Raw genomic sequence first — 21,291 nt, forward strand, 5'->3', positions numbered from 1 at the left:
GGCAAAGTGACACAGCAATTAAGGAGGAAAAAGAACATATAATACATGAGAATAATGGAGAAATAGATGGCAAGGAATACAAATTGGAAGTTATGAAAATTCATAAGGAATGTTAAAGGCATCAGGGAAAAACCATGCTTGGCAAGGCTTAGGATATCATTAAGGAGGTTATTAAATATATTAAGAACAAAAGAAATCCATAAAAAGGTATAGGACAATGAGAGGAACATAGAAAACTTGCTAATGTGGCAGGAAAGGTAGATGTGTTCATGAAATCATTTTGTTCTGCATTCGGAAAGAAGCAGTATGAGGTACTCATATCACCTGAGGCGATGAAACACTTTCCAGTCCATTAGCTGTCAAGAAAGGTGATCAACAGTATTTACAGTCGAACCTTAGAGTTATGAACATGCAAAGTGACCAATAGAAGTGACTGATCCACTACACGTCTCATTCAGAACTAGTAGTATGCAATCAGGCAGCAAAACCAAAACCAAAACCAGGACAGTTGTGTGTTGAATGTAAAGTATTAAAAATAAAGGGAAAGTTTAAAGAAACAGATTTGACAATGTTAGTAAACAATGGTAAAGCTGCTAAGGGATTAGTTCCAAAAAAGATGAGGAATATAATTAATGCCAGTCAACAAAATGGTTTATGGAAAACAGATGTTGATTTCATTGAAGCATTTGATTTAGTAGGGGAGAACATTCAGTTAAAAATGCACAATATACATTATCCATAGTATATACAGTAAATGGACTAAAAGCTGGACTAACTGACAGATCTCAGAAAACATTTGTCAATGGGCCATCATCAGTGAGTGGAGCTGTGTTTAGTGGAGTTCTTCAGGGATCAGTTCTAGGCCCAATGATATTCAATATTTTCATCAAGAATCTGGAAGCAAATAGGAAATCATGACAGATACATTTTACGGATGACTCAAAGACTGGCAGATTGATTACAATGAGGATGCCAGGGCAGGCATACAGACTGATCTGGAGCATTTGGTGAGCTGGACCCATGCAAATAAAATATTTTTATAGCATGAAACAGACTAGAGCATAGTATTATGGAAGTCAGGGACCCTGAAAAAGATTTAAGTGTTTTAATGGACAACCAACTCATGAGCTTACAATTCAATGCTATGGCCAAAAGGGCTGATGTGATCCTTGGACACATAATCAGGGGAATGGTGAGTTGGAGCATGGGAAGGATTTTACCTCTGCACATGGCACTGATGGCACCAACTGCATCCAGTTCTCGGGTACACATTTAAAAAATGATGTTGGAAAATTGGAGAGGTTGTAGAAAAGAGCCACAAAAATGATTGGAGACTGGACAAAATGCCTGACAGCGGGAGAGAGACTGAAATAGCTTCATCTATTTACCTTTTAAAAAAGACAGGGGTTTCAACATAGCACAGCAGATTTTGGTGAAATCTCAGGAGAAACTCCATAACTTGAAATAACAGGAGGACAGTGGAACAGACGCTCGGTAGGTCATGGAAGTTCCTTCAGTGTGGGTTTTCCAAAGAAGGCTGGATAGTCATCTAACTGGGATGGTTTAGATGCAACAAATTCTGCATCTTGACAGGAGATTAGGCTAGCTGACCCTTGCAGTCCCTTCTCATCCTGTGGGTCTATGATTGTATGCCATAATATCATTGTGTAGACCAGGCTTTAGTCAAACACATATTATGGATTTCAATACAGGGGTAACCATATGAAATTAAATGGCCTGCATTTTCCAGGAATTAAGACTGGATGATCTAAAGGTCTTTTCTAGCCTGACACTCTACGAATATATCAATAACGAAAGTAGAACAAGCATTTATATTGACTGTGTCTCATAACAGACAAACGAGAATATTCAGTTACACTGAAAGCCTGAACATACAATACTGATAAAAGAAAATTGTTTACATAATACATATTTGGCCTGTGGAACTCCTTGACACAGACATTATTGGAGCAAAGTCCTTAGCTGAATGGGATTCACAAATGAATTGGCCATTGTAGGTGGTGCTGGTTGCACCACCTTTAGGTAAGACCGTCTGAAACTTTCAATTAGGAGATTTCATTTTCAGTTGCTTATAGTTTGTCAAAATTTTAAGTGTTTGGACTGAAATTTCCTATGCTGGGTGTCTGCTTCTGGCTCAATAGGATTTGAAAGTTTCAGGCGTAACAGTTCAGCCAACTTCTCGAATGTAGCTGTGAGAAAATATGTCTTGCCCATGTTGAAAAATTCTTATAATTGTTCCAGTGTGGAGCCCAAGCAGCTCCATGTTTCCAGCAGATAAAAGTCAGGAAACCACTGTGATGGGTTGGATCACAGAAACACTCTGGGGGTTGCCAAGTGATGTGCCAAGACTATTTCTGCCCTTGCTTTCCTGCCCTGGCAGCTTGGGAGTCCAGAGCCCTGCCCGGTGTGAGCCAGACCCACTAGCCTGCAGCAAATGCGGAGAGTGGACTAGATGATACATCTGAGGGAAGGGAACAGAAGGAGTCTACGCCGATTGGAAGGCATGAGATGCACTGTCCTACGGATGGGGGTTCCACGACCACTGCTCCCAAGAGAAGGAGGCGGGTGGTGGTGGTCAGGACTCTCTCCTCACGGGAACTGAGTCATCTATCTGCTGCCCTGATGGGGAAAATCGAGAATGTTTGCTGCTCGCCAGGAGCTAAGGTTCACGATGTGATGGAAAGACTGCCGAGACTCATAAAGCCCTCGGATCACTACCCCATCCTGCTTCTCCACGTGGGCACCAATGTTACTGCCAAGAATGATCTTGAGTGGATCACTGCAAACTACATGGCTCTGGGAAGAAGGATAAAGTTGTTTGAGGTGCAAGTGGTGTTCTCGTCCATCCTCCCTGTGGAAGGAAAAGGCCAGGGTAGAGACCGTTGAATCATGGAAGTCAACGAAAGCCTATGCAGGTGGTGTCGGAGAGAAGGCTTTGGATTCTTTGACCGTGGGATGGTGTTCCAAGAAGGAGGAGTGCTATGCAGAGATGGGCTCCACCTAAAGAAGAGAGGGAAGAGCATCTTTGAAAGCAGGCTGGCTAACCTAGTGAGGAGGGCTTTAAACTAGGTTCACCGGGGGAAGGAGACCAAGCCCTGAGGGAAGTGGGGAAGTGGGATACCGGGAGGAAGCATGAGCAGGAGCGCACGAGAGGGCTCCTGCCTCATACTGAGAAAGAGGGATGATCAGTGAGTTATCTCAAGTGCCTATACACAAATGCAAGGAGCATGGGAAACAAGCAGGGAGAACTGAAAGTCCTGGCACAGTCAAGGAATTAGGATGTGATTGGAATAACAGAGACTTGGTGGGATAACTCACATGACTGGAGTACTATCATGGAGGGATATAAACAGTTCAGGAAGGACAGGCAGGGCAGAAAAGGTGGGGAAGTTGCACTGTATGTAAAGGAGCAATATGACTGCTCAGAGCTCCAGTATGAAACTGCAGAAAAACCTGAGAGTCTCTGGATTAAGTTTAGAAGCGTGAGCAACAAGGGTGATGTCGTGGTGGGAGTCTGCTATGGACCACCGGACAAGGGGTATAAGGTGGACGAGGCTTTCTTCCGGCAATTCACGAAAGTTACTAGATCGCAGGCCCTGGATCTCATGGGAGACTTCAATCACCCTGATATCTGCGGGGAGAGCAATATAGCAGTGTACAGACAATCCAGGAAGTTTTTTGAAAACGTAGGGGACAATTTCCTGGTGCAAGTGCTGGAAGAACCAACTAGGGGCAGAGCTCTTCTTGACCTGCTGCTTGCAAACCGGGAAGAATTAGTAGGGGAAGCAAAAGTGGATGGGAACCTGGGAGGCAGTGACCATGAGATGGTCGAGTTCAGGATCCTGACACAGGGAAGAAAGGAGAGCAGCAGAATACGGACCCTGGACTTCAGAAAAGCAGACTTTGACTCCCTCAGGGAAATGACTGGCACAATCCTCTGGGAGAATAACATGAGGGGGAAAGGAGTCCAGGAGAGCTGGCTGTATTTTTAAGTATCCTGATTGAAGTCACAGGGACAAACCATCCCAATGTGTAGAAAGAATAGTAAATATGGCACGCGACCATCTTGGCTTAACAGTGAAATCCTTGCTGATCTTAAAAACAAAAAAGAAGCTTACAAGAAGTGGAAGCTTGGACAAATGACCAGGGATGAGTATAAAAATATTGCTCGGGCATGCAGGAGTGAAATCAGGAAGGCCAAATCACACCTGGAGTTGCAGCTAGCAAGAGATGTTAAGAGTAACAAGAAGGGTTTCTTCAGGCATGTTAGCAACAAGAAGAAAGTCAAGGAAAGTGTGGGTCCCTTACTGAATGAGGGAGGCAACCTAGTGACAGAGGATGTGGAAAAAGCTAATGTACTCAATACTCTTTTTGCCTCTGTCTTCAGGAACAAGGTCAGCTCCCAGACTACTGCACAGCATGGGAAGGAGGTGACCAGCCCTCTGTGGAGAAAGAAGTGGTTTGGGACTATTTAGAAGAGCTGGACGAGCACAAGTCCATGGGACTGGATGCATTGCATCCAAGAGTGCTAAAGGAGTTGGCGGATGTGATTGCGGAGCCATTGGCCATTATCTTTGAAAACTCATGGCAATCGGGGGAAGTCCCGGAAGACTGGAAAAAGGCTAATGTAGTGCCCATCTCTAAAAAAGGGAAGAAGGAGGATCCTGGGAACTACAGGCCCATCAGCCTCACCTCAGTCAATGGAAAATCATGAAGCAGGTCCTCAAGGAATCAATTCTGAAGCACTTAGAGTAGAGGAAAGTGATCAGGAACAGTCAACATGAATTCCCCAATGGAAGTCATGCCTGACTAATCAAATTGCCTTCTATGACGAGATAACTGGCTCTGTGGATGAGGGGAAAGCAGTGGATGTATTGTTCCTTGACTTTAGCAAAGCTTTGACACAGTCTCCCACAGTATTCTGGCCAGCACGTTAAAGAAGTATGAGCTGGATGAATGGACTATAATGTAGATAGAATGTAGGCTAGATTGTCGGGCTCAACAGGTAGTGATCAATGCTCCATGTCTAGTTGGCAGCCGGTATCAAGTGGAGTGCCCCAAGGGTCAGTCCTGGGGCTGGTTTTATTCAATATCTTCATTAATGATCTGGAGGATGGTGTGAATTGCACGCTCAGCAAGTTTGCAGATAACACTAAACTGGGAGGAGAGGTAGATACACTAGAGGGTAGAGATAGGATACAGAGGGACCTAGACATATTAGAGGATTGGGCCAAAAGAAATCTGATGAGGTTCAACAAGGACAAGTGCAGAGTCCTGCACTTAGGATGGAAGAATCCCATGCACCGCTACAGACTAGGGACTGAATGGCTCGGCAGCAGCTCTGCGGAAAAGGACGTAGGGGTTACAGTGGACGAGAAGCTAGATATGAGTCAGCAGTGTGCCCTTGTTGCCAATAAGGCCAATGGCATTTTGAAATGTATACGTAGGGGCATTGCCAGCAGATCGAGGGACGTGATCGTTCCCCTCTATTCGACATTGGTGAGGCCTCATCTGGAGTACTGTGTCCAGTTTTGGGCCCCACACTCCAAGAAGGATGTGGAAAAATTGGAGAGAGTCCAGCGAAGGGCAACAAAAATGATTAGGGGTCTGGAACACATGAGTTATGAGGAGAGTCTGAGGGAACTGGGATAGCTTAGTCTGCGGAAGAGAAGAATGAGGGGGGATTTGATAGCTGCTTTCAACTCCCTGAAAGGGGGTTCCAAAGAGCATGGATCTAGACTGTTCTCAGTGGTAGCTGATGACAGGACAAGGAGTAATGGCCTCAAGTTGCAGTGGGGAAGGTTTAGGTTGAATATTAGGAAAAACTTTTTCACTAGCAGGGTGGTGAAACACTTGAACGCGTTACCTAGGGAGGTGGTGGAATCTCCTTCCTTAGAAGTTTTTTAAGTCAGGTTTGACAAAGCCCTGGCTGGGATGATTTAATTGGGGATTGGTCCTGCTTAAGCAGGGGGTTGGACTAGATGACCTCCTGAGGTCCCTTCCAACCCTGATATTCTATGATTCTGTGATCTGCTGGGAGAGCAATACAGTGGTGCACAGAGAATCCAGGAAGTTTTTGAAAAGGATAGGGAATAATTTCCGGGTGCAAGTGCTAGAGGAACCAACCAGGAGCGAGCTTTTCTTGATCTGCTGCTCACCAACCAAGAAGAATTATTAGGGGAAGCAAAAGTGGATGGGAACCTGGGAAGCAGTGACCATGAGACGGTCGAGTTCAGGATGATGACACAGGGAAGAAAGGAGAGCAGCAGAATACGGACCCTGGACTTCAGAAAAGCAGACTTTGACTCCCTCAGGGAAATGACTGGCACAATCCTCTGGGAGAATAACATGAGGGGGAAAGGAGTGCAGGGGAGCTGGCTGTATTTTAAAGAATCCTTATTGAGGTCACAGGGACAAACCATCCTGATGTGTAGAAAGAATAGTAAATATGTCACGCGACCATCTTGGCTTAACAGTGAAATACTTGCTGATCTTATAAACAAAAAAGAAGCTTACAAGAAATGGAATCTTGGACAAATGACCGGGGATGAGTATAAAAATATTGCTCGGGCATGCAGGATTGAAATTAGGAAGGCCAAATCACACCTGGAGTTGCAGTTAGCAAGAGATGTTAAGAGTAACAAGAAGGGTTTCTTCAGGTATGTTGGCAACAAGGAGAAAGTCAAGGAAAGTGTGGGCCCCTTACTGAATGAGGGAGGCAACTAGTGACAGAGGATGTGGAAAAAGCTAATGTACTCAATGCTTTTTTTGCATCTGTCTTCACTAACAAGGTCAGCTCCCAGACTGCTGTGCTGGGCATCACAGCATGGGGAGTAGATGGCCAGCCCTCTGTGGAGAAAGAGATGGTTAGGGACTATTTAGAAAAGCTGGATGTGCACAAGTCCATGGGGCCGGACGAGTTGCATCCGAGAGTGCTAAAGGAGTTGGCGGCTGTGATTGCAGAGCCATTGGCCATTATCTTTGAAAACTCGTGGCGAACGGGGGAAGTCGCGGATGACTGGAAAAAGGCTAATGTAGTGCCAATCTTTAAAAAAGGGAAGAAGGAGGATCCTGGGAACTACAGGCCAGTCAGCCTCACTTCAGTCCCCAGAAAAATCATGGAGCAGGTCCTCAAAGAATCAATCCTGAAGCACTTGCATGAGAGGAAAGTGATCAGGAACAGCCAGCATGGATTCACCAAGGGAAGGTCATGCCTGACTAATCTAATCGCCTTCTATGATGAGATTACTAGTTCTGTGGATGAAGGGAAAGCAGTGGATGTATTGTTTCTTGACTTTAGCAAAGTTTTTGACACGGTCTCTCACAGTATTTTTGTCAGCAAGTTAAAGAAGTATGGGCTGGATGAATGCACTATAAGGTGGGTAGAAAGTTGGCTAGATTGTCGGCCTCAACTGGTAGTGATCAATGGCTCCATGTCTAGTTGGCAGCTGGTGTCAAGTGGAGTGCCCCAGGGGTCGGTCCTGGGGCCGGTTTTGTTCAATATCTTCATAAATGATCTGGAGGATGGTGTGGTTTGCACTCTCAGCAAATTTGCGGATGATACTAAACTGGGAGGAGTGGTAGGTACGCTGGAGGGCAGGGATAGGATACAGAGGGACCTAGACAAATTGGAGGATTGGGCCAAAAGAAATCTGATGAGGTTCAATAAGGATAAGTTCAGAGTCCTGCACTTAGCACAGAAGAACCCAATGCACCGCTACAGAGTAGGGACCGAATGGCTCGGCAGCAGTTCTGCGGAAAAGGACCTAGGGGTGACAGTGGACGAGAAGCTGGATATGAGTCAGCAGTGTGCCCTTGTTGCCAAGAAGGCCAATGGCATTTTGGGATGTATATGTAGGGGCATAGCGAGCAGATCGAGGGACGTGATCGTCCCCCTCTATTCGACATTGGTGAGGCCTCATCTGGAGTACTGTGTCCAGTTTTGGGCCCCACACTACAAGAAGGATGTGGATAAATTGGAGAGAGTCCAGCGAAGGGCAACAAAAATGATTAGGGGTCTGGAACACATGGCTTATGAGGAGAGGCTGAGGGAACTGGGATTGTTTAGTCTGCAGAAGAGAAGAATGAGGGGGGATTTGATAGCTGCTTTCAACTACCTGAGAGGTGGTTCCAAAGAGGATGGTTCTAGACTATTCTCAGTGGTAGAAGAGGACAGGACAAGGAGTAATGGTCTCAAGTTGCAGTGGGGGAGGTTTAGGTTGGATATTAGGCAAAACTTTTTCACTAGGAGGGTGGTAAAACACTGGAATGCGTTGCCTAGGGAGGTGGTGGAATCTTCTTCCTTAGAAGTTTTTAAGGTCAGGCTTGGCAAAGCCCTGGCTGGGATGATTTAATTGGGGATTGGTCCTGCTTTGAGCAGGGGGTTGGACTAGATGACCTCCTGAGGTCCCTTCCAACCCTGATATTCTATGATTCTATGATTCTATGATTCATCTCTGATACTGTAGTGATTGTCCCATGTGCCTGCAGGAAGTATTCATGTCTCATCCTTCTCCAGATATCTCTGTCTACTATCCACACATCCATGCTGGGCATTTACAAGGTGCCAGATCCAATAAAGAGCTAGGCATTATGCCTAGTTTTCTTAATAATCAGCTATCATTTTTAAATATACAAACAAATGCAAAGAGCCAATTTGTGACCCAGAGTTCTCATCTCCCTTTGGGAAAGTCCTTTAATTAATGTTTACTTCTAAAGCAGGATAAAAGATTCGAGAACTGCAGACAGGCTGGTCTCCAGTTTCTCTCAGAATCTCGTGTATCCACTAGAGACTAAGCGAATCCCACTGGGATTGCACAGAGCTATATTATAAACCGTGAACACTGCTGTGTTGACTCTCATGCAGGATGCTGCCACAGATGCTGAAATGAGAGTGGTGTGGGACACGGCAACCGGAGGGGGATTCCCAGAGAAGACACTTCCCTCTCAGAATTCGCAGGTACCCATCTCCTGCTGAGGAGTTCACCTGCTCAACAAACAGCATGCAACGCTGGCATCATAGGATAGAGTGTAAGTCTGGGGCCCTTTCTGCTCTTCACAGCCGTTAAACATTCCAGGGACCTTGCCAGAAGGTGTGAGTTTGCTCCAGTATCACTGGCCAAAATGTCATTCTTTTCTGTGCACCCCCGCCTGAGCCAGCTGATGGCCTCCAGCCCCCAGATGGCTGCATTTCAGTAGCACAGGGACCCTTCATGTTTAAAAGTGTTAGTACATGTACAAATCATATCACCTGCTCTTCTTGCATCTCAGGGTTCTGTCTGTTAATGGAGGTGGAGAGGCGGTAGAGGAGGAGGGTGTTACCTGGTTTGACCTGCTGGAAAGCATGGAGATACTAGGAATCCTAACTGAAACAATTCTCAAAATTATTCAACACGAGTAAGACATTTTCTCTCCTAGCTTTATTCAAGAAGTGGGCTAAACTGTTATCCCTGAAGCTTTTTTTAAAAAAAAATCCCTATGCAGCTGGAAGTAGACACCCAGCGTGGCAAATTTCAGTCCAAACCATTAAAGTCTGGCAAACTTATAAGCAACTGAAAATCCGGTCTTCTAATTGCAGGTGTCAGACAGCCTTATCTAGTGGTGCTGCCACCTAGAATACCCAATCCATTTATGAATCCCATTCAGCTATGCACTTTGCTCCAATAATCATAGAATCATAGAACATAAAGATTGGAAGAGATCACAAGAGGTCATCTAGTCCAAACGCTGCTCAAAGCAGGACCAATCCCCAACTAAATCATCCCAGACAGGGCTTTGTCAAGCCGGGCTTTGTCAAGATAACCCATTCCAGTACTTCACCACCCTTCTAGTGAAACAGTGTTTCCTAATATCTAACCTAGGCCTCCCCCACTGCACCTTTAAGACTATTGCTCCTTGTTCTGTCATCTGCCACCACTGAGAACAGCCGAGCTCCATCCTATTTGGAACCCCCCTTCAGGTAGTTGAAGGCTGCTATCAAATCCTCCCTCATTCTTCTCTTCTGTAGACTAAACAATCCCAGTTCCCTCACCCTCTCCGCATAAGTTATTATTCATTAGGAGGGTGGTGAAGCACTGGAGAACGTATCCAAAGCTTTGCTAAAGTCAAGGTATATCATGTGCACCGCTTTTGCAATATTTACAGACACAGTTATCTCATCAAAGAAGGCAACCAGGTTGGTAAGACATCCAAATATTGCATCAGCCCTTTTTGCCACAGCATCGTGCTGGGATCTCATGATGTCCACAGTGACCCCAAAATCCTTTTCAGGGTCCCTGTGTTCCATAATGCAGTGCCCACGTCTTTGGGTTGGACCTGCATTCCCTGTTTTTAGAGGATAACTTTTCATTTGACTGTATTAAAACATATTGTAAGTATGGGCCCAGCTGTACAAACACTTCAGATAAATCGTTAATCCTACATTGGCCTCCTCCTTGTAACCACTCTGCCAATCTTTGGGTCATCGCAAATTTTATCTGCAATGATTTTCTTTTTTGCTCCCAGGTCATTGATTACAATATTGAATAGCATCTGGCCTAAAACTGATTTATGTAGAACCCCAGTGGATATATCTTCTTTTGCTGACAATGGCCCATTGACAACTGCTTTCTGAGATCTATCAGTTAACAAGTTTTTTGTCCATTTTACATGTACTTTATTGATATTTTACAGTGTTTATTTTTTATCAGACTGTTTTCCGCTACTAAACAAATATCTTCAGAAATCAAAGTCTATTGTATCTCCATGGTTCCCTTGATCAACCATATGTGTACTCACATTAAAAGATGAAATGGGGTTGATTTGACAAGACCGGTTTTCCATAAACGCCATTTTTGGCTAGTATTAATTATATTCCTAGGCTTTTTTTTCATATAATCTAGCTTTTCCATTGTTCCTTAATCTTGTCATTTACTTTAACTTTCCCTTTATTATTTTAATACTATACGTTTAACTCAGTACTCTCCTGTATTTTTTTTCTCATTCTGCTGCTGCCTGATTTGGTACTTCTGGTTCAAAATGAGATGTGTTTTTGATCTGTCAGTAAGTATTCTGTCCTGCCTATTCAGGAAGGACAGAGAGGGCAGAAAAGTTGGGGTGTAGCACTGTATGTAAGGGAGCAGTATGACTGCTCAGAGCTCCGGACGAAACTGCAGAAAAACCTGAGTGTCACTGGATTAAGTTTAGAAGTGTGAGCAACAAGAGTGATGTAGAGATGGGAGTCTGCTATAGACCACCGGACCAGGGGGATGAGGTGGATGAGGCTTTCTTCCGGCAGCTCGCAGAAGCTACTAGATCGCACACCCTGGTTCTCATGGGTAACGTTAATTTTCCTGATATCTGCTGGGAGAGCAATACAGCGGTGCATAGACAATCCAGGAAGTTTTTGGAAAGTGTAGGGGACAATTTCCTCGTGCAAGTGCTAGAGGAGCCAACTAGGGGGGGAGCTTTTCTTGACCTGCTGCTCACAAACCGGGAAGAATTGGTGGGGGAAGCAAAAGTGGACGGGAATCTGGGAGGCGGTGACCATGAGTTCGTTGAGTTCAGGATCCTGACACAGGGAAGAAAGGTTAACAGCAGGATACGGACTCTGGACTTCAGGAAAGCAGACTTCGACTCCCTCAGGGAACGGATGGGTAGGATCCCCTGGGTGACTAACATGAAGGGGAAAGGAGTCCAGGAGAGCTGGCTGTATTTCAAGGAATCCCTGTTGAGGATACAGGGACAAACCATCCCAATATGTAGAAAGAATGGTAAACATGGCAGGCGACCAGCTTGGCTTAATGGTGAAATCCTAGCGGATCTTAAACATAAAAAAGAAGCTTACAAGAAGTGGAAGGTTGGACATATGACCAGGGAAGAGTATAAAAATATTGCTCGGGTATGTAGGAATGAAATCAGGAGGGCCAAATCGCACCTGGAGCTGCAGCTAGCGAGAGATGTCAAGAGTAACAAGAAGGGTTTCTTCAGGTATGTTGGCAACAAGAAGAAAGCCAAGGAAAGTGTGGGCCTCTTACTGAATGAGGGAGGCAACCTAGTGACAGAGGATGTGGAAAAAGCTAATGTACTCAATGCTTTTTTTGCCTCTGTCTTCACTAACAAGGTCAGCTCCCAGACTGCTGCGCTGGGCATCAAAACATGGGGAATAGATGGCCAGCCCTCTGTGGAGAAAGAGGTGGTTAGGGACTATTTAGAAAAGCTGGACGTGCACAAGTCCATGGGGCCGGATGAGTTGCATCCGAGAGTGCTGAAGGAATTGGCGGCTGTGATTGCAGAGCCATTGGCCACTATCTTTGAAAACTCGTGGCGAACGGGGGACGTCGCGGATGACTGGAAAAAGGCTAATGTAGTGCCAATCTTTAAAAAAGGGAAGAAGGAGGATCCTGGGAACTACAGGCCAGTCAGCCTCACTTCGGTCCCCAGAAAAATCATGGAGCAGATCCTCAAAGAATCAATCCTGAAGCACTTACATGAGAGGAAAGTGATCAGGAACAGTCAGCATGGACTCACCAAGGGAAGGTCATGCCTGACTAATCTAATCGCCTTCTCTGATGAGATTACTGGTTCTGTGGATGAAGGGAAAGCAGTGGACGTGTTGTTTCTTGACTTTAGCAAAGCTTTTGACACGGTCTCTCACAGTATTTTTGTCAGCAAGTTAAAGAAGTATGGGCTGGATGAATGCACTATAAGGTGGGTAGAAAGTTGGCTAGATTGTCGGGCTCAACGGGTAGTGATCAATGGCTCCATGTCTAGTTGGCAGCTGGTGTCAAGTGGAGTGCCCCAAGGGTCGGTCCTGGGGCCGGTTTTGTTCAATATCTTCATAAATGATCTGGAGGATGGTGTGGTTTGCACTCTCAGCAAATTTGCGGATGATACTAAACTGGGAGGAGTGGTAGGTATGCTGGAGGGCAGGGATAGGATACAGAGGGACCTAGACAAATTGGAGGATTGGGCCAAAAGAAATCTGATGAGGTTCAATAAGGATAAGTTCAGAGTCCTGCACTTAGCACAGAAGAACCCAATGCACCGCTACAGAGTAGGGATCGAATGGCTCGGCAGCAGTTCTGCGGAAAAGGACCTAGGGGTGACAGTGGACGAGAAGCTGGATATGAGTCAGCAGTGTGCCCTTGTTGCCAAGAAGGCCAATGGCATTTTGGGATGTATAAGTAGGGGCATAGCGAGCAGATCGAGGGACGTGATCGTCCCCCTCTATTCGACATTGGTGAGGCCTCATCTGGAGTACTGTGTCCAGTTTTGGGCCCCACAATACAAGAAGGATGTGGATAAATTGGAGAGAGTCCAGCGAAGGGCAACAAAAATGATTAGGGGTCTGGAACACATGACTTATGAGGAGAGGCTGAGGGAACTGGGATTGTTTAGTCTGCAGAAGAGAAGAATGAGGTGGGATTTGATAGCTGCTTTCAGCTCCCTGAGAGGTGGTTCCAAAGAGGATGGTTCTAGACTATTCTCAGTGGTAGAAGAGGACAGGACAAGGAGTAATGGTCTCAAGTTGCAGTGGGGGAGGTTTAGGTTGGATATTAGGAAAAAACTTTTTCACTAGGAGGGTGGTGAAACACTGGAATGCGTTGCCTAGGGAGGTGGTGGAATCTCCTTCCTTAGAAGTTTTTAAGGTCAGGCTTGGCAAAGCCCTGGCTGGGATGATTTAATTGGGGATTGGTCCTGCTTTTGAGCAGGGGGTTGGACTAGATCACCTCCTGAGGCCCCTTCCAACCCTGATATACTATGATTCTATGATTTCTGGTGTTCGTAACTATAAGGTTGTACTATAGATACTGTTTAACACCCTCGTTGACCGCTGATTGACAGGAACGAATTTCAGCACTTCAGGTGATGTGAGTACCTCATACTGCTTCTTTCCAGAAAAGAACAAAGCTGTTGGGGGTAGAACTGAGAAAAAGGGAAGGATCCACTCAGAGGCTGGACTTTTCAGGCAAGGTACCGCTGTTTATTGAATCAGAATTGCTAGAACCTTGCAAATTGTACTGCCCATTCCCACACCTCCCTAACCCTGAGGAGTCAGCCTAGATGTTTACTTGTGTTACCCCTTTATTGTAAGCATTAGCCCTCCCTCTACCCAGATGGGCAGATCCAATCTCAGTCTTGGCCCAATAAATGTTTTTTAATTACGTTGCCAAATTCTTTGTGCCTGTTCTTCGGTCCTGGGGCCGGTTTTATTCAATATCTTCATAAATGACCTGGAGGATGGTGTGGATTGCACTCTCAGCAAATTTGCGGATGATACTAAACTGGGAGGAGTGGTAGATACGCTGGAGGGGAGGGATAGGATACAGAAGGACCTAGACCAATTGGAAGATTGAGCCAAAAGGAATCTGATGAGGTTCAATAAGGATAAGTGCAGGGTCCTGCACTTAGGACGGAAGAACCCAATGCACAGCTACAGACTAGGGACCGAATGGCTAGGCAGCAGTTCTGCGGAAAAGGACCTAGGGGTGACAGTGGACGAGAAGCTGGATATGAGTCAGCAGTGTGCCCTTGTTGCCAAGAAGGCCAATGGCATTTTGGCATGTATAAGTAGGGGCATAGCGAGCAGATCGAGGGACGTGATCGTTCCCCTCTATTCGACATTGGTGAGGCCTCATCTGGAGTACTGTGTCCAGTTTTGGGCCCCACACTTCAAGAAGGATGTGGATAAATTGGAGAGAGTCCAGCGAAGGGCAACAAAAATGATTAGGGGACTGGAACACATGAGTTATGAGGAGAGGCTGAGGGAGCTGGGATTGTTTAGCCTGCAGAAGAGAAGAATGAGGGGGGATTTGATAGCTGCTTTCAACTACCTGAAAGGGGGTTCCAAAGAGGATGGCTCTAGACTGTTCTCAATGGTAGCAGATGACAGAACGAGGAGTAATGGTCTCAAGTTGCAGTGGGGGAGGTTTAGATTGGATATTAGGAAAAACTTTTTCACTATGAGGGTGGTGAAACACTGGAATGCGTTACCTAGGGAGGTGGTAGAATCTCCTTCCTTAGAGGTTTTTAAGGTCAGGCTTGACAAAGCCCTGGCTGGGATGATTTAACTGGGAATTGGTCCTGCTTTGAGCAGGGGGTTGGACTAGATGACCTTCTGGGGTCCCTTCCAACCCTGATATTCTGTGATTCTATGATTCTATGTTGATTGTTTATTCCTGTCCTGACCAGTTTGCCTTATTGGGATAGTTTTTGAGCACTTGGATTTGATCTTGTGCAGGTGTGCATGCATCACAGGACTTTCCGTGCTTGTATTTGCCGGCCCTTACCAGGCAGACTTCAGCATTTAGCCTTTTATCAAGCTGTGATTACAGGGCTTCCTGTTATGCACCTTCTGCTAGCGGCTTGCCAGCCAGGATTTACTCTTGACAGTTTACCAGATAGGGCTCAGACCTCACCAAAGCAGCCCCCCACAAAAACTATTTCTTGAACATTTTTACCTTTTCTCCATCATAAACAAGTTGACTTTTCCCTTTAGAAATTGGCATGATCCTTTTATAGAATTTCTTTAGTTCTTTATCTTCTTAATAACCTCATTTTTGTGATCCTTAGCCCTAACAAGCATGGATTTTTCCCTGATGTGTTTAACGTCCCTTATCAATTTTCATAACTTCCAATTTGTATTTGTGGCTATTTACCCTTTCCCTCGTGTATTATATATTGCTTTCCTGCTCCCCCTTGCCTCTGATTGCAGCCTTCCCTTTGCAAATGAACCCAGGTTTTAGCCAAATTTGTCCACATTCTTGACTGTGGATTCATGGACATTTAGCTATCTACTAAACTCATCTTAAAGAACTCCCAAGTTTCATTCCCTTTTTTCTTTTTAATTTTTTCCTTCCAGTTTTCCTGACAATTTGCTTCAGCATTCAGGAATTAGCCCTTTTGCAGCATTCAGTCTCTATAGATATTACTGGTGGGAAATATTTTCTTTTTGTCCATTTGAATGTAATCAGTTCCATTCTTTTATTTTGTTCTCCTATATCATATGCCTCCTTCTTTGTCTCATCTCTAAACTAAACAGTGCCAGACTTTTTGGTCTGTCCATTAATGACAACCTTCCCCATTCTCACAGCCTGTCTCAGAAATCCCCTTTCTATCTGCTACATCATTTATAGAGACTGAGTGCCCAAAACTGAGCGCATGTCCAGAGCAGGTATTCTGAATCCCATTCCTTAGGCATCTGAACATTGTCTTTCTTTTGGGCACTGCTGTGAATGAGCAGGTGTTTCTGTATAGCTGCTATCAAATGACGGTCAGGTCTTTTCCCTGATGTGTGTTCTAGTTGGGATGTTTCCCCCAGCACACGTCGTGGAAAAAGGGTTTTTTTTTCCACTCTCAGTTTTTGAGCAACCAGGTGAATGGGAAACTCCCTACAGCATGGATTCTCTAGCTTTGTTTTCATTGGAACAATGATGAATAAACAGTATCTACATTTGTGTTTTCTGATGGTGACAATTAAGGTTTCCCAGACCACAATATGTAGCAATTATTGATGTATGGAGCAGCATCAGATATGGAATTGGCATTAGTAGGCTCGGTTGTTCATAATTCATTTTTTTTGAATGAATGAAAATGTCATTTTTCAATGCATAAAGAGCGACCAATCTGCTTCACCCACGATAACATCCACCAGAAGTGCATGTAGTGTCTCATATTTATATTGTCTCTCCATCCAGGCATTGTACTTTGGCCATCACCGTAAACCCTGGGCATATAGAAGAAGTCAGGAGAGGAGATACCATTCTACCGCACGTGTAGGAGACACCATTCTCTCTCAGAGCTGGACACCTTCTCCCCTCCTCCATGTCAGATTCCAACACAACCGACTTCACCAACCCCTCCAGCCTCATCCTGATGGGCATTCCTGGCATTGAAATGGTCCATGTGTGGATCTCCATCCCCTTCTGCACCATGTACGCCTTAGCCGTCTTGGGGAACTTCACCATCCTGTTCATTGTGAAGAGGGAGCCAAGCCTCCATGGGCCTATGTACTATTTTCTCTGCATGCTGGCTGTTAGTGACCTGGTCATGTCCACGTCCACCTTACCCAAAACACTGGGCATCTACTGGTTCAATTCCAGGGAGATCGATTTCAGTGCCTGCCTCACCCAGATGTACTTCATTCATTCCTTCTCAGTGATGGAGTCTGGGATCCTTGTGGCCATGGCTTTTGATCGCTATGTGGCCATCTGTGATCCTCTGAGACATTCCACTATCCTGACACTCCCCATGGTGGCCAAGATTGGCCTGGCTTTCCTGCTCCGCGGTGGCTTGCTCATACTGCCATATCCCTTGCTGGCAAGGCAATGGCCATATTGCAGAACCAACATCGTTCCCCATACGTACTGTGAGCACATGGCTGTGGTGAAGCTGGCCTGCGCTGACATCCGCATCAGTAGTTACTACAGCCTCTTTGTGGCCCTCTCTGTGACCAGTCTGGATATATTTTTAATTGTTGTGTCATATATTCAGATCCTAAGGGCCATCTTCAGCCTCCCCAAAAAGGATGCCCGGCTCAAGATCTTTGGGACTTGCGGCTCACACCTCTGTATCATCTTAGCCTTTCATATCCCACGTCTCTTCTCCTTTCTCACACACCGATTTGCTCAGAATGTTCCCCTTCATTTCCGCGTTCTCACTGCCAATGTGTACCTCCTGGTGCCCCCCATGCTAAACCCCATCATCTATGGGGTGAGGACCAAACAGATCCGGGGCAGGCTGATTCGGCTTTTTACTCATAAAAGGACTTAAAAGTTTTCTCCTGGTGCTCTGGCTCTCAGATCGTGCTCCCTGCACAGCTGGCTGGTAACATGGTGCTGAGCCCTCTTTCCTGAGTCACTTATGAGACAGTCTTACTGTGCTGTGTCAGTGTGACAAACTGGGGAATCAGTCTGTGTACAGCTCCTTAACTCAGAGGGTTACCACCTTTCTAATTGCTGGTAACTGGACCGTGGAGGCCCTGCCTTCTCTCCTGACTCTTCCCCAAGGTCCCACCACTGTTGCTTCCTCCTCTCATCCCTCTCTCACTGCCTGGATCATCTCCACCTCTCTCCCCCACACATACCCTAGTGGAGCTCCTTCTACTCCAGCTTTGGACAGGGGCTGCTGCAGCCTTAGCAGGAGCCTGCAGTGTGTGCAGCAAGGATGTGGTGACAGGGCAATCAGGAGCAGAGAGGGAAACCAGGAAGCCATATAAAAGTAGCTGAGGTTTGGGAATAGAGTTATGAAGCAGGCAGGTGAGATTGTGCATCATACAGTTTGTGGACCCTAAAGCTCAGCTACAAAGTCCTGAGGGAAGGGGGAAGCTTGTTTGGCTTATTTCTTTAACTTGCAGTTCCCTTTTGTTCCTCCTGACTGGGGGCCTGTAGCATCCCCTGTAGCCTGCAATGGGGATGGTCTGGGAGCCCTTTGCCCTGAGCCAGGCCTCAAGGGAAGGGCAAGGGATCAGCTTTGAAGCTAGGAGAACAGCTGAGAGAGGCAGAAGGATAAGCCCCTGCGTTAGCTGGGAAGGCGGGATGCTGGGCAGAGTCCGGGGTGACTTTGGTGGCTCATAGGGAGGGAGATAAACAGCCCACCTGCCATTAGCCAGCTATTTACACACGCATGCGGCATCTTATCTGGAACGACAGGGGCCCCCGTTGCCCAGGGGCCGAAGCTGAACAGTGAAGCTGAGTCAAACATGTGCTTCTCATGTTGCTTTTTATAACTTCATCTCGCAATTCTTTAGCTTGTCTGCTAGCAGCGTCTTCCCCATGTCATGGGTGGACTGAAACACGCAACAATAAATTGATTTACCCAAGGCCACACAATGAGTTGGTGACAGAGCTGAGAATAGGAACCAGGAGTCCTGAAACCCCAGCACCATTGCTGTGGCCATGAAGTGCCATTGCTCTTTGCTAAAGGGATTTCCATTCACTCCTCTCCCCACCCCCGGTTCTCATCACGCAGACAGAAAGCAGCAGCCTGAAGTGCAGGCAATGCGATGTTTATTGGGGTTAGTTCCAAGCAAACATATCCAGAGCTCTACATGCCGACAGAGTCTGTTTCCCAGGGTTCTGCTCCCAGCTCTCATGCCTTGGACTGTTTACCGCATGCCCCCCTTCTCAGCTCTGATCATGCAAAGCCTGGTCTGTGTCCCTATTGCCCATTCCCTAATCCCATTTCCCATCTCCTCCTCCTCTTCCTCAGCAGGCCCCAAATATACAAGCAATGCAGGCCCTCTGTACAGCCCTGTGCAACTTATTGTCATGTTACCTTTTGGAGGGTTATGAGTCTAGTGTTGTCATCCCACCTCTTTTGTATCTCATGGGAGGGATGAGGAGTGAGGTTGTGCTGCAGTCAGGGACAGGCATTTCTTTAGCCTTTTACTGTTTTATACCTTCCCTCCCATATTCCCTTGCTCCTCCCAACTGGTTGCTTGACCTTGCCTTGGAAGAAGAGCCAGGCAGCATTCCAGTGTGTGCTCATATATTCCATTCCACCCTACCCTGTAACCCTTTAGTGCCATCTCTTAACTCTTTTCACCCCCTCTGCTTGTGGGCATGTCATAAATATAAAGGGAAGGGTAACCACTTTTCTGTATACAGTGCTAGAAAATCCCTCCCGGCCAGAGGCAAAACCCTTTCACCTGTAAAGGGTTAAGAAGCAAAGATAACCTCGCTGGCACCTGACCAAAATGACCAATGACGAGACAAGATACTTTCAAAAGCTGGTAGGAGGGAGAGAAACAAAGGGTCTGGGGCTGTCTGTATGCTGCTTTTGCCAGGGATAGAACAGGAATGGAGTCTTAGAACTTTAGTAAGTAGTCTAGCTAGGTATGTGTTAGATTATGATTTCTTTAAATGGCTGAGAAAAGAACTGTGCTGAATAGAATGACTATCCCTGTCTGTGTGTCTTTTTTGTAACTTAAAGTTTTGCCTAGAGGGATTCTCTATGTTTTGAATCTAATTACCCTCTAAGGTATTTACCATCCTGGTTTTAGAGAGGTGATTCTTTTACTTTTTCTTCAATTAAAATTGTTCTTTTAAGATCCTGGTTTCTTTTTCATTGTTCTTAAGATCCAAGGGTTTGATTTGGTGTTCACCTATGCCAATTGGTGAGGATTTTTATCAAGCCTTTCCCAGAAAAGTGGGTGTAGGGCTTGGGGGGGAAGACATCTCCAAGTGGGCTCTTTCCCTGTTCTTTGTTTAACAAGCTTGGTGGTGGCAGCATAGGGTTCAAGGACAAGGCAAAGTTTGTACCTTGAGGAAGTTTTTAACCTAAGCTGGTAAGAATAAGCTTAGGGAGGTTTTCATGCAGATCTCCACATCTGTACCCTAGAGTTCAGAGTGGGGAAGGAACCTTGACAGGGCAGCTGTAGCACATGGTGTCTTTGTCCTTTGTTTACACATATTAATATAAGATATAAGAGTGTCAACAGGTCACACCCAAAATTCAAACAGATTTATATACTAACACTCCTCTGAGTTGTGTTAGACACAGTGAATCTATTTGTGTGGCATGATCAGTGGAGTTGCTGTGCTTCTTAAATAGGAAGATTTTATTAAAGAAACAGTTGAAAACGACATCCACAAAAACAGGTTTCCACACAGCTCAGCCTTCAGCCTTGTCTTGCTTGTTTACCAGGGACCACACTCTGGCTGGAATTCTAAATAATGCATAGAGCCCAAGGATGTGTTGCAGGGTATCAAATCAATGCAGTGTGTGATTCTACAGCCCTGATTAGGGCCTTTTGGTAGCAGCACACTAGAAATAATAAATAATACTCTTCATTTAATGCCTGTAGAGGTTGTGGTTCAGAGGGAGGAAGTGACTCTGGCCACCCAGTGAGAAGGTCACCCAGTGAATCCATGGCAGAGCTGGGACTCTTCGCTACCAACTCACTGGTCCCTACTGATTCTTTATCTCCAGTTCAATGACTTGAGCCAAATCCTCAGCTGGTGTAAGTTGGTGCAGCCCCATTGAAATCAGGGGAAATTCCCTCAATAGAGAAATAAAGGGAAGAAAAAGAAATCAGCTGTTTCCACCAGCTATCTGAAAATATATACCCAGACCTCTTACCTCCTACGATGCAGGATTCCAGTCATGTTCTTAAAAAATGTAAATTTATTAAAAAAAAAAAACAGGGAAAGGAAATACATCTGGGAAATCAGGCTGTTGCTAGATATTAAAAGAGCCACTGAAAGGATAAAACACCAAGAGTAGCTATCCTGGGGTCCAGCTGAAAGCTGACAAAAACACTTGTGTGTTTAGCACATAGAAATCCACAAG

The 21,291-nt window shown here is 45.6% G+C and overlaps 1 protein-coding gene across 1 annotated transcript in view; it reads left to right on the forward strand.

Moving 5' to 3' along the window:
- LOC311514442 (uncharacterized protein) overlaps window positions 1-17,772 on the forward strand; it is a gene marked incomplete at both ends in the record, with an annotated part of 30,757 nt that extends 12,985 nt beyond the window's left edge. Inside the window, one exon of the mRNA XM_084617001.1 lies at window positions 16,800-17,772. Within this exon, the coding sequence (XP_084473127.1) occupies window positions 16,800-17,772 (973 nt within the window). The remainder of the gene's footprint in view (window positions 1-16,799) is intronic.
- Window positions 17,773-21,291: the final 3,519 nt, after the last annotated feature.

The sequence above is a fragment of the Lepidochelys olivacea genome, assembly GCF_965140295.1.
Source record: "Lepidochelys olivacea isolate rLepOli2 genome assembly, chromosome: 1".
Lineage (NCBI taxonomy): Eukaryota > Metazoa > Chordata > Testudines > Cheloniidae > Lepidochelys > Lepidochelys olivacea.